The sequence below is a fragment of the Corvus hawaiiensis genome, chromosome 16 (genome assembly GCF_020740725.1).
Source record: "Corvus hawaiiensis isolate bCorHaw1 chromosome 16, bCorHaw1.pri.cur, whole genome shotgun sequence".
In the NCBI taxonomy this organism is placed as follows: Eukaryota; Metazoa; Chordata; class Aves; order Passeriformes; family Corvidae; genus Corvus; species Corvus hawaiiensis.
Window position 1 is genome coordinate 16,331,757 of NC_063228.1, and position 15,124 is coordinate 16,346,880.

Sequence of the window (15,124 nt, forward strand, 5' to 3'; positions counted from 1 at the left end):
AAATATGTCCTGTAAAAAGAAAAGAAGTAACTTAAAGCACTTGCTGGGGTTTTAGGAGTTCCCCTTCTATTTTCTTTTTCTCTTAAAGAATTTTCCGCATACACGTTGCCAGGGGGACAAATTACTGGGTGCTTAAGAAAAACAAAAGACCTGGCCCCAGGGGGAGGGGTCCATCTGGCTACTCTTTTTCACCTGGGCTTGTGGGCTGTGAGTTCCTGGCGTTTGGACGGAGAGGGAGGCTGGAAGGAATTCGTCAGCACTGGAGACTTCTGCTTTTCCGGCTGCCTTCATTCTACCGGCGAGACCCCGGGTTCCCAAGCCCGCCTTCCCTGCCCCGCTGGCAGCCGGGCTGCGGCCGCCCTGCCCCTGCCGTTGCTCCGAGCCTTTGCTATGCTGTAGCCCTGCTGGCCCTGCCTGCCGAAACCTCCGGGGGTTCCCACTGCAGCTCCGGAGTTTGGATACATCTCGTCTGCCACCCGGGATTTGTGCTCGTCCCATCTGTTCCAGCCTGCTGTTCCCGAGGATCCAGCCGGACACCGGGATCGGCTGCCCAGGGGTTTGTGAAGCTTCTTTGTCCCATCCCTTCCCGGGATCCCAGGGCACCAGTGCCGCGTGCTCCCCGAGCTCGCTCCGGAGCGCCCCCTGCAGCCGCGGGGGAACCATCGCACCTGCCCTGCTCACCGGGAGCCGCCAGCGCCCCTGCCGGCTGCGAGCGGAACTGCACCCGAGGGGAAAGGGCCTGACAGCCAAGAAGGCTGGCACTGGGTTTGTGATTGTTTGCTGTTACTGCCAGAGTTATTGCTGTTTGTTTGACTTGTTATACACATATAGATATATATTAGTAAAGAACTGTTATTCCTGTTCCTCATACCTTTGCCTGAAAGCCCCTTAATTTCAAAATTATAATAACTCGGAGGGAAGGGGGTTGCAATTTTTTTTCTTCCATGTCAAGGGAGACTCCTGCCTTCCTTGGCAGACACCTGTCTTTCAAACCAAGACAGCACTCAATTTCCACTATCTTGCACCAAATCCCTTTTTCCATCTTTTTCCATCTGTCAGTCACTATTGAAACCTGAATGAATATCAGTCACTATTACTCCTTGGTGTTTCAGCCTTCTTCCATTCTGCCACTACATTTAAAAGCTGGAGCTCCCACTGTAAACAAGTGTTGGTACACTCTGTCCATGGAAACAAGTGAGAGAGGAAAGGCAAAGAGTTGATATGGGGAGTGAAAGAAAGAAAAAAAAAAACAGTTCAGTGTGAGGTTCTGTAAGAGAATTCACTTTTCCCTTCATTGAACTGCTACTGAAGAGGGATAACAGAATCTCTGTCAGAACAGTGGCTCTGCAATAACTTCAGAAGTGATGTAGATTGTTGGGACCTTGGTGGTAATAAAGGAATGATTCAGCTTGGAAAAGTTATAAAATATGTCAGTAAATACAGACAAGCAGGAAACACTTAATGGTTCTTAAAAGACAAATCTCAAGATTTAGAATGGGATTGATGGAATTCTGCATCACTTATTTCTCAAGGCAGAAATATCAAGGGAGAATTAATCATTTAAAAAGATAATTTACTCTACTTGGCACTATATATAGCAATTTATGGGACAACTTCTCCTGAGAGCTGGGACAAAAAGCCTCCTTCCCAGTTCCTATGTAAGTGCTATGTAACCTTGATTACACTTTCTCTCAAGAGAAGTGGAAAAGCCTTCAATAGCCATTGCCATGTCTTATGTGTAAAGGCAACAGGAGCCACAGCTACGAAAGCAGGAAAAAATTGCTCTTCTTGATCAACATCAATGGTGTACTTATAAAAACATAAAAAGAAGTAGTTCTAGCCTCATATCATGTTTTGTGCAAGGCTCTGTATAATGTAATTTTGCTACATCAGATAAAAGTTTTTCTCAAGCCCTAAGGGTTTTTTCCAGTCTAGAAGAAGATGTCCCTGCTCATGGCAGGGGGGTTGGAACAAGACGCGCTTTAAAGTCCCTTCCAACCCAAACTATTCTGTGATTCTATGATTACAGTCCATCAGCTACCATGAATGAACATATAATTGTGGAAGAAAATAAGCATTCCAACTCTGACCAATAAGTCCTACCTGCACTTCTGAAGGTATCTCCTGAGCACTCAAAGACAGCCACTTGCTTCCCATTCCAGAACACTACAGCATCCTAAAACAAACAAAACACCAAATAAATATATACATTCAGTTCCTTTTAGAAACATACAGGAGTTCATGCAATAATACAGCAAGAATTCCCCTACAATAGCCACCAGTTACTAGTTCCTCTGGACATTGGGTTTGAAGGCTTTTAGCAGTCCAGAAGTTCTCTGGGTTCTGGTGAGCACCCTAGAGAATTCCTGAGTCCCTGCTCTATCTTAAAAAAAACCAGCTTCACTACAGCACCTTTGCTACTGTCACAACAATACTTTCATAGCTTTCACACTAAGCTGAATATTAAAAAAAAGGCTTCTCTTAAAGACTTAGGAAGTTTGGTCTCTATAAACCTAACTAGGCCACTGATTTGGAAAATAAAAGAAGAATAAAAAACAAACCAATTAACCTTAGTAGCAAAGACTCCATTAGCATTCATATCAACACGAAGGCTGTGAGTGGTTCCTGCGCTGAAGGTCGTCACATTGAAGAGGTTGGGAGACACCTGTACCACGGCCACCTGCTGATGAAAATGTGCCAACATGGCCTGCTCACTGAGGATCACCACAGAGCTGATGTTGTTCACTGCCAGCAGGTTTTTTCGGGACCCCCACTGTACACAATGGGAAAAGAAAAACCACACAATTTCTTGAACTGTCACAGCAATGTCCCAAGGGGAAAGACTGAATAAATATTTTTATAAATACACAAAGTCCTACTGTCTAAATACAAACTACAGGGAATGACTGGGAAATATTACAGATTCAAACTATTATGCTGGTTACCCGGTGTCCTGGTTTAAAAGACATGTGTCTGCCAAGGAAGGTCGGAACCTTCCTGGAACGGAAAGATGGCCCCCTCCCTCCAACTGTCATAACTTCAAAAATACAGGGCTTCCAGGCAAAAATATGGGAAAAGGAATAACAGTTCTTTACTAGTAAAAAATACATATATAAAACAGAACAAACAAAAAACAACAGCCAAGAAAAAAACCTAAGTTTTCCCAGCTGTTAAGCAATTTCCACTTTGGTGTAGTTACGGCTACAAGTGAGGCAGAGGGGCTGCTCTGATGCGAGCCCTGAGACTCCCCAGGGGTTAATGGTGGCCTCAGGAAGACAACAAAGGGGAAGCAATTCCTTTGAGAAAACCTAACCCACAACAGTATCCACTCCAAATTTTTTTTTCCATACATGCTACATTGAACTTAGACTTTTAAACTATAGACATACATACATTATCCTAATTATATATGTATATACATGCAGATATGGATACAGGCACAATGTCATAAACAGTTCACCCCAAAATAAGGTCCCATTGAGGTAATCATGTTTCTCCATCTTTCTGCACCACCCACCAAGTGCAACCATATCCTTGAGCAAAGACAACCCAACAAATGGGTTTTTCTTTGCTTGAGGCAGAATTAACCCAAACAGTCTTTCCTAGCATACCTCTCATATGCACCACTGGAACCTTATCCCTGTCTGTTGTACGCAGGGGTTTGGACTGGGCAGGGCCATCTTGGATAGTGGAACCTCTGTTGTTAACTAACTGTGCAGCCTTTGTTAAACGCTAATCCCACTGCTTGAAGGTCCTACCTCCCATTGCCTTCAATGTTGTCTTTAATAGTCCATTGCACTGCTCAACCTTCCCAGCTGCTGGTGCATGGTAAGGGATGTGGTACACCCGCTCAATGCCATGTTCTCTAGCTCAGGTGTTTATAAGGCCGTTCTTGAAATGAGTCCCATTGTCAGACTCATTTCTCTTGGGGATACCATGGCTCCAAAGGACTTGTTTTTCAAGGCCCAGGATGGTGTTCCGGGCCGTAGTGTGAGGCACAGGGTAGGTCTCCAGCCATCCAGTGGTGGCTTCTACCATTGTGAGCACATAGCACTTGCCTTGGTGGGTTTGAGGCAGTGTGATGTAATCAATCTGCCAGGCCTCCCCATACTTGTATTTGGATCATCGCCCACCGTACCACAGGGGCTTCACCCGCTTGGCCTGCTTGATCGCAGCGCATGTCTCGCAATCATGGATCACCTGGGAGATACTGTCCATGGTTAGATCCACGCCTTGGTCTTGTATCCACTTATAAGTGGTATCTCTGCCCTGATGGCCTGAGGCATCATGGGCCCATCAAGCTAGAAACAACTCTCCCTTGTGTTGCCAGTCCAAATCTATCTCTGACACCTCTGTCTTTGCAGCCTGATCTACCTGTTCCTTGTTTCAGTGTTCCTCATTAGCCCTACTCTTGGGGACATGGGCATCCACATGACAGACTTTCGCAGTCAGTTTCTCTACTCAAGCGGCAATGTCTTGCCATTCTTCAGCAGCCCAGATAGGTTTTCCTCTACACTGCAAACTGGCCTTTTTCCACCTTTCCAGCCACCCCCACAGAGCATTTGCCACTATCCAAGAGTCAGTGTAGAGGTAAGTCTTTGGCCACTTCTCTCATTCAGCAGTGTTCAGGGCCAACTGGACAGCTTTGAATTGTGCAAACTGGCTTGATCCACATTCTTCTTTGTAGCTTCTGTAACTTGTCATGTGGAGCTCCATACAGCTGCTTTCCACTTTCAGTTCATCCCTACAATGTGACAGGAACCATCAGTGAAAAGAGTGTAGCGCATTTCTTATGTTGGCAGTTGGATGTATGGTGGAGCTACCTCAGCACATGTCCCCTGTTCCTGCTCATCTTCATCAGTGAGACCAAAGCTTTCACCTTCAGACCAATTTGTAGTTATTTCCAAATCCCTGGGTGATTTGACTTTCCAGTACAGGTGCGCTGTGTAATCAAGGCAATCCACTTACTCCATGTGGCGTCAGTGGTGTGATGGGTAGAGAGAACCTTTCCCTTGAACATCCAGCCCAGCACCAGTAGTCAGAGTGCCAGGAGATGTTGTGCCTCTGTGCCAGTCACCTCAGAGGCGGCCTGAACTCCTTCATAGGCTACCAGGATCTCCTCTCTTGGGGTGTAGTTGGCTTCAGACCCTCTGTAGCTTCGGCTCCAGAATCCCAGTGGTCAGTTCCGAGTCTCACCAGGCACCTTCTGCCAGAGGCTCCAGGACAGACCATTGGTCCCGGCTGCAGAGTAGAGCACATTCTTCACCTCTGGTCCTGTCCTGACTGGGCCCAGGGCTACCACATGAGCAGTCCCCAGCTTGATCTAGACGAAGGCTTGTTGCTATTCAGGGCCCCAGTGGAAATTGTTCTTCTTTTGGGTAACCAGGTAGAGAGGGCTCACGATCTGGCTGTACTTGGGAATGTGCATTCTCCAGAAACCTATGGCACCTAGGAAAGCTTGTGTTTCTTTCTTGCTGGTCAGCGGAGACATCACTGTGATCTTGTTGATGACCTTGGTGGGTATCTGGCGCTATCCATCTTGCCACTTTACCGCCAGGAACTGGAACTCTCAGGCAGGTCCCTTGATCTTACTCTTTTTGATGACAAAACCAGCTTCCAGGAGAATCTGGATGATCTTTTCTCCTTTCTCAAAGACTTCTGCCACCGTGTTCCCCCACACAATGATGTCATCAATGTATTGCAGATGTTCTAGAGCCTCATCCTTTTCCAGTGCAGCCTGACAGATGGTGGGACTGTGCTTCCACCCCTGGGGCAATTGGTTCCAGGTGTACTGCACGCCCCTCCAGGTGAAGGCAAACTGGGGCCTGCACTCTGCTGCCAGAGGAATGGAGAAAAATGCATTGCCAATGTCAGTGGTGGCGTACCACTTCACTCCTTTGGACTCCAGCTCGTACTGGAGCTCCAACAGGTCTGTCACAGCAGCGCTCAGTGATGGTGTAACTTCATTCAATAGTCCACTCTCAATCTCCAATGATAGTCCACTCTCAATCTCCATTTCCCACCCAACTTGCGCACGGACCAAATGGGTCCAAAGGCTGAGTGGGCCTTGCTGAACACTCCTTGGATCTCTAGCTCATGGATCATCTTGTGAATGGGGATCACGGCATCTTGATTTATGTCGTACGGCCCGGTGATGCACTGTTGAAGTGGCAGTCAGTACTTGCTGTTCTTCTACCTTCAAAAGTCCTACCACAGAAGGATTTTCTGACAGTTCAGGCAAGGTGTTTAGCTGCTTAATTCTTTCTGTCTCCACAGCAGCAATTCCAAAAGCCCATCAATATCCTCTTGGGTCTTGGAAGCATCCGTTCCTAAGGCAGTCAATGCCCAGGACACATGGGGCATCTGGGCCAGTTACAATGGGGTGCTTCTACCAGTCCTTCCCAGTCAAGCTCACTCCAGCTTCCAACACCCTCAGCTCTTGAGAACGCCCTGTCACCCCAGAAATGGAGACTGTTTCTGACCCCACACATCTCGATGGCATTAACATACATTGAGCACCAGTGTCAACCAGACCCTTGTATTCTTGTGGGTTTGACGTGCCAGGCCATCGGATCCACACAGTCCAGTAGATACAGTCATCCCCCGGTGCCCCTACCTGGCTAGAGGCAGGACCCCCCTAATACTGGTCCTTGTCAATACATATGCGAGGTACCTTCCAGTGGGTCAGATCCTTGCCCACAGGAAAATGGCACTGCACTCCCTCTCACCAACTTCCCTTTTCCTTTCTCTTTCAGTTCTTGTATTTGGGCTGCCAGGACACAGGTAGGTTTCCTGTCCCACCATCTCATGTCTTCTCCATGGTCAAGTAGGAAATACCACAAGTCAGTTTGTGTGGCATACCAGCTCTCTGTCTGGAGGGCATCTGGCTCTGACTTCAAAGACTCTGTTTTGCACTGGTGCCACAGGTAAACATCTCTCCCTAATCTCCTCTCTGAGTTTATTATCATCCTTGAGACTCTCAACCAGTGTCTCTACAGCAGAGATGTGGGTCTGCATCAGGCCTTGGACCATGCTCTTGTAATTCCTAAGATTGCTTGCTACAGAGCCCATTGTCTCTTGGTTCCCCTTGAGATGCATGTTTGCCGTTAAACTGGAGTGTTCAGATCGCCCCTGATGTGCAAGGCTCCACCACATTTGCACTGGGCACCTGACCTTGTTAGGGTCATTATCATGTTGCCCACCCCTTCCAAAAAGTATCTCCAACACTGCCTTTTCTCTCAGGCATTGGATCCTTCCTCCATGGTCTTCCACGGTTTTTTATGATGGTGCTCCTGCAGTCTGTCCATATAAACAAATCTTTCTCTTGCACTTGCTAGAAGCTGCTCCCAGAAAGAAAAGGGTCCTGGCTCCCTCACAAACACTTGCTCAATGGCCACATCCTAGGCCAAGGATCCCAAAAACCTTGCTTTGGTACCATCAAGTTCCATGCCTATACCAAATAAGGCCCCAAACTTGAATCAACCAAGCCAAAAAAGCCTCGCCCTCCCCATCATGTAATGTCTTTTCACAGACTGCAGAGACTGTCAAACAACAGGGATGATCAGTGATGATCAGTGATGAGTCAGTGATGATCTCAGGCTCCAGCTCCTCCCCTGCTTGTGAGGGCCCTGGTACCTCATCATCATTAGCTGAGCGCACTGAATTGGTGTTATACTTCCTCTTTTGCAAAGGGGCGATTGCTGCTCGCTGTGGCTGCCCTTGTGGTTTAGCTGGAACCTGGACGGTTATAATGTCTGTTTGTTCCACTGCTGCACTATCCACCTCTGGATATCCTATGGCTATCCCCTGGATATCCACCTCTGCTGCACTATTCCCTCTGACTGCAGGTGGTTCTGCTGGGCAGTGTCCCCCACCTCTGTGGCAGGTTTTGGGGCAGTTAGACAAGGTAACCTCACCCTGTCTCTGAATGGTGGATGGACCTTACTGAATAAACACAGCAAAAACATATTAAAGAAAGTATATGATATCTTTAACTTCTAGGGGGAATTTTAACTCTTCAGAAGCTGTTGTAGGCCCAAAGAAGTGGGTGAAGGACTGGGAGAAAATTCCCCCTGTGTTGCTTCCTCACAATGGACACCATTATTAAGGAAACCCTGAAGATACGAACTTAGTCTGTGATAGTTAAATAGCCTTGTGCCCACATTCCAGAAGAAGTTTACAAGGACTGAATTCCTCACCTTATTGACCCATTCTACAAACTGGGTAACAGCCACAATGGCCTTAGTTATAGGACCCATGTTTAAATAATGACCTGCAAACAGGAAAAACATAGCCATGATCATATGCCAACCAAACCAGGGTAGGCTAGACCACATGGTGCTGCCTAACAAGGTTTCTATATCTGGTACACAAATGGGTTAACCAGAAACTGTTATTCTCTTTTCAGCCTTTCTTCTCGATGCCCTTGGGCCGCACATTGGTCACCAATTAATGTCCTGGTTTAAAAGACATGCGTCTGCCAAGGAAGGTGGGAACCTTCCTGGAATGGAAAGATGGCCCCCTCCCTCCAAATTATTATAACTTCAAAAATACAGGGCTTCCAGGCAAAAATATGGGAAAATAATAACAAGAATAACAGTTCTTTACTAGAAAATATATATATATAAAACAGAACAAACAAAAAACAACAAAAAACCCCAATAACTGAAGTTTTCTCAGCCGTTAAGCAATTTCCCCTTTGGTGTAGTGATGGCCACAGCCGGCAGGGGGCAGTGTTGGGCGAGGCAGAGGGGCTGCAGCGGCTCCCCCCGGCTCCAGGGAACGCTCCACTGTGAGCCCTCAGCCTCCCCAGGGGTCAGCGGCAGCCTTGGGGAGAGAGAGAAGGGGGCAGTTTGGTTTCCCTGGACTCTCACATGTCCGGTGCAGTATCATGGTGATGGCAGCTGCTGAGGTTACAGTTAGCCAGCAGCTGGAACCCTGATTCTGGAGAGACGGCGGTGGAGGGCCTGGTTTTCTCCTGAAACCCCCACTCAGGTGGTGAAGGTCTCCTGGCAATGGTGAGTGCTGAAAAGTCCCTGTCAACCGGCAGCTCCTGCAAGCAGAAGGCTTACCAACAGGCAGCAAGGAGAATTTCACAGCAGCACTGAGCCCCTGGGCAGGAGAAGTCCAGCACTAAAAAGCAAACCCGTCTCCCCTCCAAGCAGGGCAAAAAACTGCACTAGCCCCAGCTAAGAGACTGTCAAAAAACCCCCATTCCCCTCCCCCAAAACCATTTCATTGGTATATCAAGGTACTTGGCCATTCCTTTTGTCTCTTAATCTCTGCCATTTTACCTAGGAAGCTGCCCCCCTTGCACCTCATTGACAACAAATGGGAAGAAACTCCTTTGAGAAAACCACTAACACCCAGCTACTCAGACTCCCTTAGTCTAAGCAGAAGAGCAGTTTTTCAACTTACTTTTTTTTCCTAAGATGATATTTCACCACCTTACATTTACTGCTGCAAGAGAGCATCACATATTTGAAGGGTTTAGTAATGTAGAGGGATTCCTTGTGGAACAGGGGCATATGATACCCCAGGACAGTCTGGGCAACCCAGGGCTGCTAGGGAAGAACCCCTGAAAGGGCCTCAGGCTGCAGACAGGCTTAAAAGACACCTGGCAGCAGGCAGCCTTGAAAATCCTTGGCAAAGTTACACACTGGTTGGCTCCCCCGCTGCTTAGAGACTGTCCTGTGAGAATAGGGTGTGAATCTTTGTAAAGTAGATATAAGTTGGTGTAAGTAAACAATAAAGCAGAGAACGATGCTCAAATCGTATCGGTGCTTGTGTTGTTACTCTGGCTGGCTCCCCTGCACTCGGAACCCCCCCCGCTAAACCTGGCGCCCGAACAGGGACCTGAGTGATTTTTTTTTTTTTTTTCTTCACTTAAATGCGGTGTGTTTTTCGCTTAAATGCGTTTTCACTGAAATGCAGCAAGACTCCGAGTCATCGCATCGGTGTTGGAGCCTGTGGGAGCCGGATGTGAGAAGGGTGTCAAAGCGGAGTGGCAACGGAGACCGGAGCTCGCGCAGCCGAGCGAGCCCCGCAGGTAAGAAGCTATGGAGTACGAGGCTGGAACTCGCCTCCTAGCCAGTATCCTCTCTAAGAGAGGCGAGACTGTGAAAGATCGAGATCTTAATGCCCTCGTTACATGGGCCCAGGAACAAGGATTTTTGAAATACACTTTGCTTTTTTTTTTTGACCGAAGCGTGGTGGGAAGTTGGGAACAAACTGTGGCTGTCCACGATTGAGGGTGGAAAGGAAGATAGAGAAGCTAAACTCTCGGATTAACTTGGAGAGCCGTGACAAACACCCTCGCAGAAATGAAAGCAGAGAGGAAGGTGGCCGCTGTGGCCATGGAAACTTCAGGGGATGGCGGCTCTGGGAAGGAAACATACGGGGGTCTTATGGAGCAGCGGCCAGAGACCAGGGTGGAGTCCAGTGTTGCACGATTCTTCGGGCTGCCTGTAGGTAGACTGATGAGGGGTACAGCAGCACCTGTATGCTCGCTGCGGGAGTTGCTGGAGCCGGCAGGGAAGGAAGTTACCCCTCCAAAGTCTGAGGGAGAAATGGCTGCAAAGGCGGAAGCGCAGGCTCCCGACCCTGGGGGTGGGGCGCAGGCGAGCAAAGGAGAAACGAGCGGTCCTAGCTCCCAGCTGAAAGCGGCAGCGCGCAACCCCCCTCTGCCAGACAGCGGATCATCGTCCAACGGCGAAGCAGCCTCTATGGCTTTGTTGCCCGCAGAGGCAGAGGCAGAGCCAGAGCCAGCCAGGGCTGCTGGGGGTCAGCCCCAAGAGGAGGAGAACCACTGAGAGATGATGCATGAAGTAATCAAGAAACTTGCTGAATTGTCTACACGTCAGGACGCGCTGGAGTCTAAGGCTTGCAAAACCACACCATCAGCACCGTGGCGTCCTGTGGACCCACCGGTCAAGACAGCCACCAGAACTCCTACGTTCCCGTCGGCAGAACTGGGCACAGTGCCTATGGCCCCTCCCTTCCTGTGAAGGGAGATGCAGCCATCGCCTCCATCAGCCCCAACAGTGAGGACTGATCCATTGCGAAGGAGATGGAATGGAGTTATCCATGACGCAATCATTGAAGGTGACTGGCACGCTGTAGATGCCCTCGCCTGTCCTGTACTGATACAAGGGGACACTGCAAAGTGGGAACCCCATGACTGGAAGCTCTTGCAGCAAGCCAAGCAAACGGTCACCACGCACGGCCTACGGTCTGAAGCTATGTGGAGCATCCTGCAGTTTATCTTTACAGCAGATGTCCTGTGTCCTAATGATTGCATCAACATCGCACAATTGTTGTTAACCCCTTCACAGCTCCTGCTCTGAGAGCGAACGTGGAAGCGGCTAGCACAAGAAGCTAGCAAACACCAAGGTGATACACAAGACCCACTGTATGCACTCCAAGCTGACATGCTAACTGGGAGTGGGGCTTATGGAGTGACAGTGACACAGCTGACCATGCCCACAATTATTCATCAGCCATCACAGACTCTTGCCCACAAAGCCTTGTTGTCAGTACCTGAAAAGAAGAAGTCTCCCCCGTATGCAGCAGTCCGACAGGGGCTGTCAGAGCCATATGGTCAGTTGATCGACCGTTTGTCAGCAGCCTTAAAGGATGCAACTGAGCTCTCTGAAGAGCTCCCTGAAGAGCTCCAAGAGCAAATGTTCCAGACCCTTGCCTTTGAAAATGCTAATAGGCAAACTAAGACAATTCTTGCTACGCTGCCCCAGGGAGCAGGAGTAGACAAGATGCTCGTGCGTGCTACCCATGCGGAACAGTCATCTCAAACAGCTGCTTTTACTGCAATGCTGCAGAATGTCCTGCAACAACAGGGACAAGTCATCGCCGCAGCACTGACCAGAGGGGTGCCCAGCAGGTGGTACCGTGCTATGCATACAAGACCCCGAAGCGAGAAGGCGCAGTCAGCATCAGCTCCTGAGGAAAGTGACGCCACTACCATAACAGCTGGAACTCTGAGACCTCCATCCCGAGAAGCCTTGGGAGAGGCTGCAGACGTGGCTGAGTGAGGAGGCTGAGAACCTGCCAGGTCCAACACTCTCCGCAGGGGGGGGAAATAGCGAGACCCTGTGGCGAACGTAACAGCTGCCCTGGGTGGTTGCTACTGACTTGTGGTGGTTGTTGGGGATTCCTCTGCGAAGGCAGAACCAAGAAGGGGAGTTACGTAAATTCTTGCGTATAGCACCAGACACAGGTGGAGGAATTGTTTTTGACTGTCTTCGATCGGCTGTCCGCCCATTTAGACCGAGTGAAGGCAGTACGGAGTGTGGCAGTGTTAGGGTGAGAGAGTAGCACACAGGTTCGTATCCCGTGGCAGCATGTGGTGGCCCCGGAGCGCTGGGCCCGCAAACATTCTGAGAGGTTTGCTTCTCATAAGCATCCTAACCGGGTCCCATGCAATGTTGACAGCAATCCAAAAGAGACAAAACATGTGGGTCACCCTAGCTGAATTAACGGGGCAAGACTCCATGTGTCTGAGCCTAGCCACGCCAGGGGACCCATTTCGCACCTATTTAATCGGGGTCCCATATTTTAACCCACAAGACTTCTGAGGGATGCTAGACAATAGCTCCCTGATAGGGGAACGCCACAAACAATGGCAAGTGTTCAGGGCTGATCGGACTGAAGCCTGCGCAGCAGCGTGCCTGCTGGCAAGGTGCATTCTTGAAAAACATCAATGTCACTATGGGGACACCAGAAGAGTTAGATCTACTGGGTTCCACAAACCAAACTGGGGATGGTTACATGACATTCGAGCCTCCCACTATCAGTCAGTTAAACGTTAATAAGCCCCTTTGGGCCACTGTTGACCCTCCTGCAGACTGGTTTCTGAGAAACTACGAGTCCGAAGCAATTTACCACCAAATCAACCTCACGGGTCAAGCCCTGAAGCACCTCCCCAGTGGTACGTTCTTAATATGCAGGGACTGCGCATGGAATGGGGTTCCCGCCGGCCCTCATGGGGGACCGTGCTACTTAGGGAAAACTCACCCTGTTCCATCCAAGCCTGCATCAACTCTTAAGTATCACCCACCGCACTAAAACCAGGGTGCGGCGTTCAATCCATGAGCTCAAATGTAAAAGAAATTAAGAGTCCATCTTTTGGAGTCGTGGTATAATTTGGCTAGCATCTATGTTTTTACCTGGTGCTTCAGCAGCCAGGGCTCACACAATTTTACATAAACTTGCTTGCTGGGCAAGGGATGAGTTAAACATAACTTTGCAGATGCTTGATGAGCTAAGCGCAGATGCTACTAGTGTTAGGCATGCAGTATTACAAAATAGGACAGCCATTGATTTTCTATTATTAGCCCACGGCCACAGCTGTGAAGAGTTCCTGCTGTATGAATCTTTCTGACCACTCTGTCTCAATTCACAAGCACCTCTCTGACCTCCAGAGGGGTCTGCACAACCTTTGGGAGACAGACGACCCTATTGGAGATTGGCTTAAGGGTCTGGGTATCACTGGATGGCTGCGTACCTTGGTAGTAGAAGGCTGCCAATTGCTATTTGTAGTTATATTAGGCTTAATAGTATTTGGGTGTATTTCTTCTTGCATTAAAGCGGGACTGCGAAAGATCATCGACCAGGCCTGGGTTGCCCAAAAAGAAAACGGGGGATGTGTAGAGGGATTCCTTGTGGAACAGGGGCATATGATACCCCAGGACAGTCTGGGCAACCCAGGGCTGCTAGGGAAGAACCCCTGAAGGGGCCTCAGGCTGCAGACAGGCTTAAAAGACACCTGGCAGCAGGCAGCCTTGAAAATCCTTGGCAAAGTTACACACTGGTTGGCTCCCCCGCTGCTTAGAGACTGTCCTGTGAGAATAGGGTGTGAATCTTTGTAAAGTAGATATGAGTTAGTGTAAGTAAACAATAAAGCAGAGAACGATGCTCAAATCGTATTGGTGCTCGTGTCGTTACTCTAGCTGGCTCCCCTGCACTCGGAACCACCCCCCCCCCGCTAAACAGTAACTCTGCAAAGTGTGAAAGCAAGGTGCATGAACAGTTTCTATTTGATTACCTGTTGTGGTAAGAATGGTACTCTCCAATTTAATGTTCACACCAACACTACACCCACTCGCTCACTCCCCCCTCCCTGCTGTGGTGGGGGGAGAAGAATTGGAAGCACAAAAGGTAAAGATCACGTGTTGAGATAAGAACAATTTACTGGAAACAGCAATGAGATAAGAAAAGTAACAGTAGCAATATTAATGACAAAAGCATACAAGATAGTGATTCACATGCAACCTGACCAAAGCCACCTGGCCATACCCTCTCCCGGCTCCTGCAAAAATTAACCCTGTCCTGGACAGAACCAGGACATTACCATATCCTTTTAGCAGCCTTGACAACCCTTTCAGTTAATATAGCTCAAATCCCCTAGCAAAGCAAGCTAAATACATTCATAAATATAGGGGTCCAAATGCACACTTCTCTATTTCTCCTGGAAGAATCTCCATGTTCCAGTTAACTCTTTTTCAATTTATTCTGTGAAAGTTATAGAACCATAGAATCATAAAAACACAAAGTTTGGAAAATACCTCAAAGATCATCAAGTGCAGTTGTTAACCCAGCACCATCACTACGTTCACCACTAAACCACATCCCCAGCTGCCACATCTGCACAACTTTTGAACACTTCCCAGGATGGCGACTCTACCACTGCCCTGAGCAGCCCATTCCAGCGTCTGACCACATTTTCAGGGAAGGTATTTTCCCATATGTGATAAATGTATGTTGAAGTGTTGGCTTTTGCAAAAGTTAAAAGTTCGTGTTCCTATGCAGATATGGTTGTGTTTAGTTTGCAGTAGCGGGAGTGGGGGGGAACCCACTAGCCTGACTGGATAGCGTTTAGCGAGCAAGTGTAACGGGAAGCCACTATTTGCTGAACTCTCAAGTTAAACTGCACATGCTCTAAAAAGGTGGGACGGGGAAGGGAACATGTTAATCAGTTTTAAGAAAATGTTAAAAGAATTCCGAAAAGCTATGATTATGTATTCTGAGTTATGAATATGTATGTAGTTGATGCAATACCTGGGGTAAAAAATCCTGAAGCCTCGCGTGAGACAGTACGCCTCTGACAACG

At 48.5% G+C, this 15,124-nt stretch overlaps 1 protein-coding gene across 4 annotated transcripts in view; it reads right to left on the bottom strand.

Moving 5' to 3' along the window:
• The window catches only part of IFT140 (intraflagellar transport 140), a 106,065-nt gene that overhangs the window by 55,880 nt on the left and 35,061 nt on the right, over positions 1–15,124 (bottom strand). For all 4 annotated transcript variants that reach the window (XM_048321094.1, XM_048321093.1, XM_048321091.1 and 1 more), the window contains 2 exons: positions 2,570–2,773; positions 2,104–2,176 (listed from right to left, as the gene is read on the bottom strand). In XM_048321094.1, coding sequence (XP_048177051.1) covers positions 2,104–2,176; positions 2,570–2,773 — 277 coding nt within the window. The remainder of the gene's footprint in view (positions 1–2,103; positions 2,177–2,569; positions 2,774–15,124) is intronic.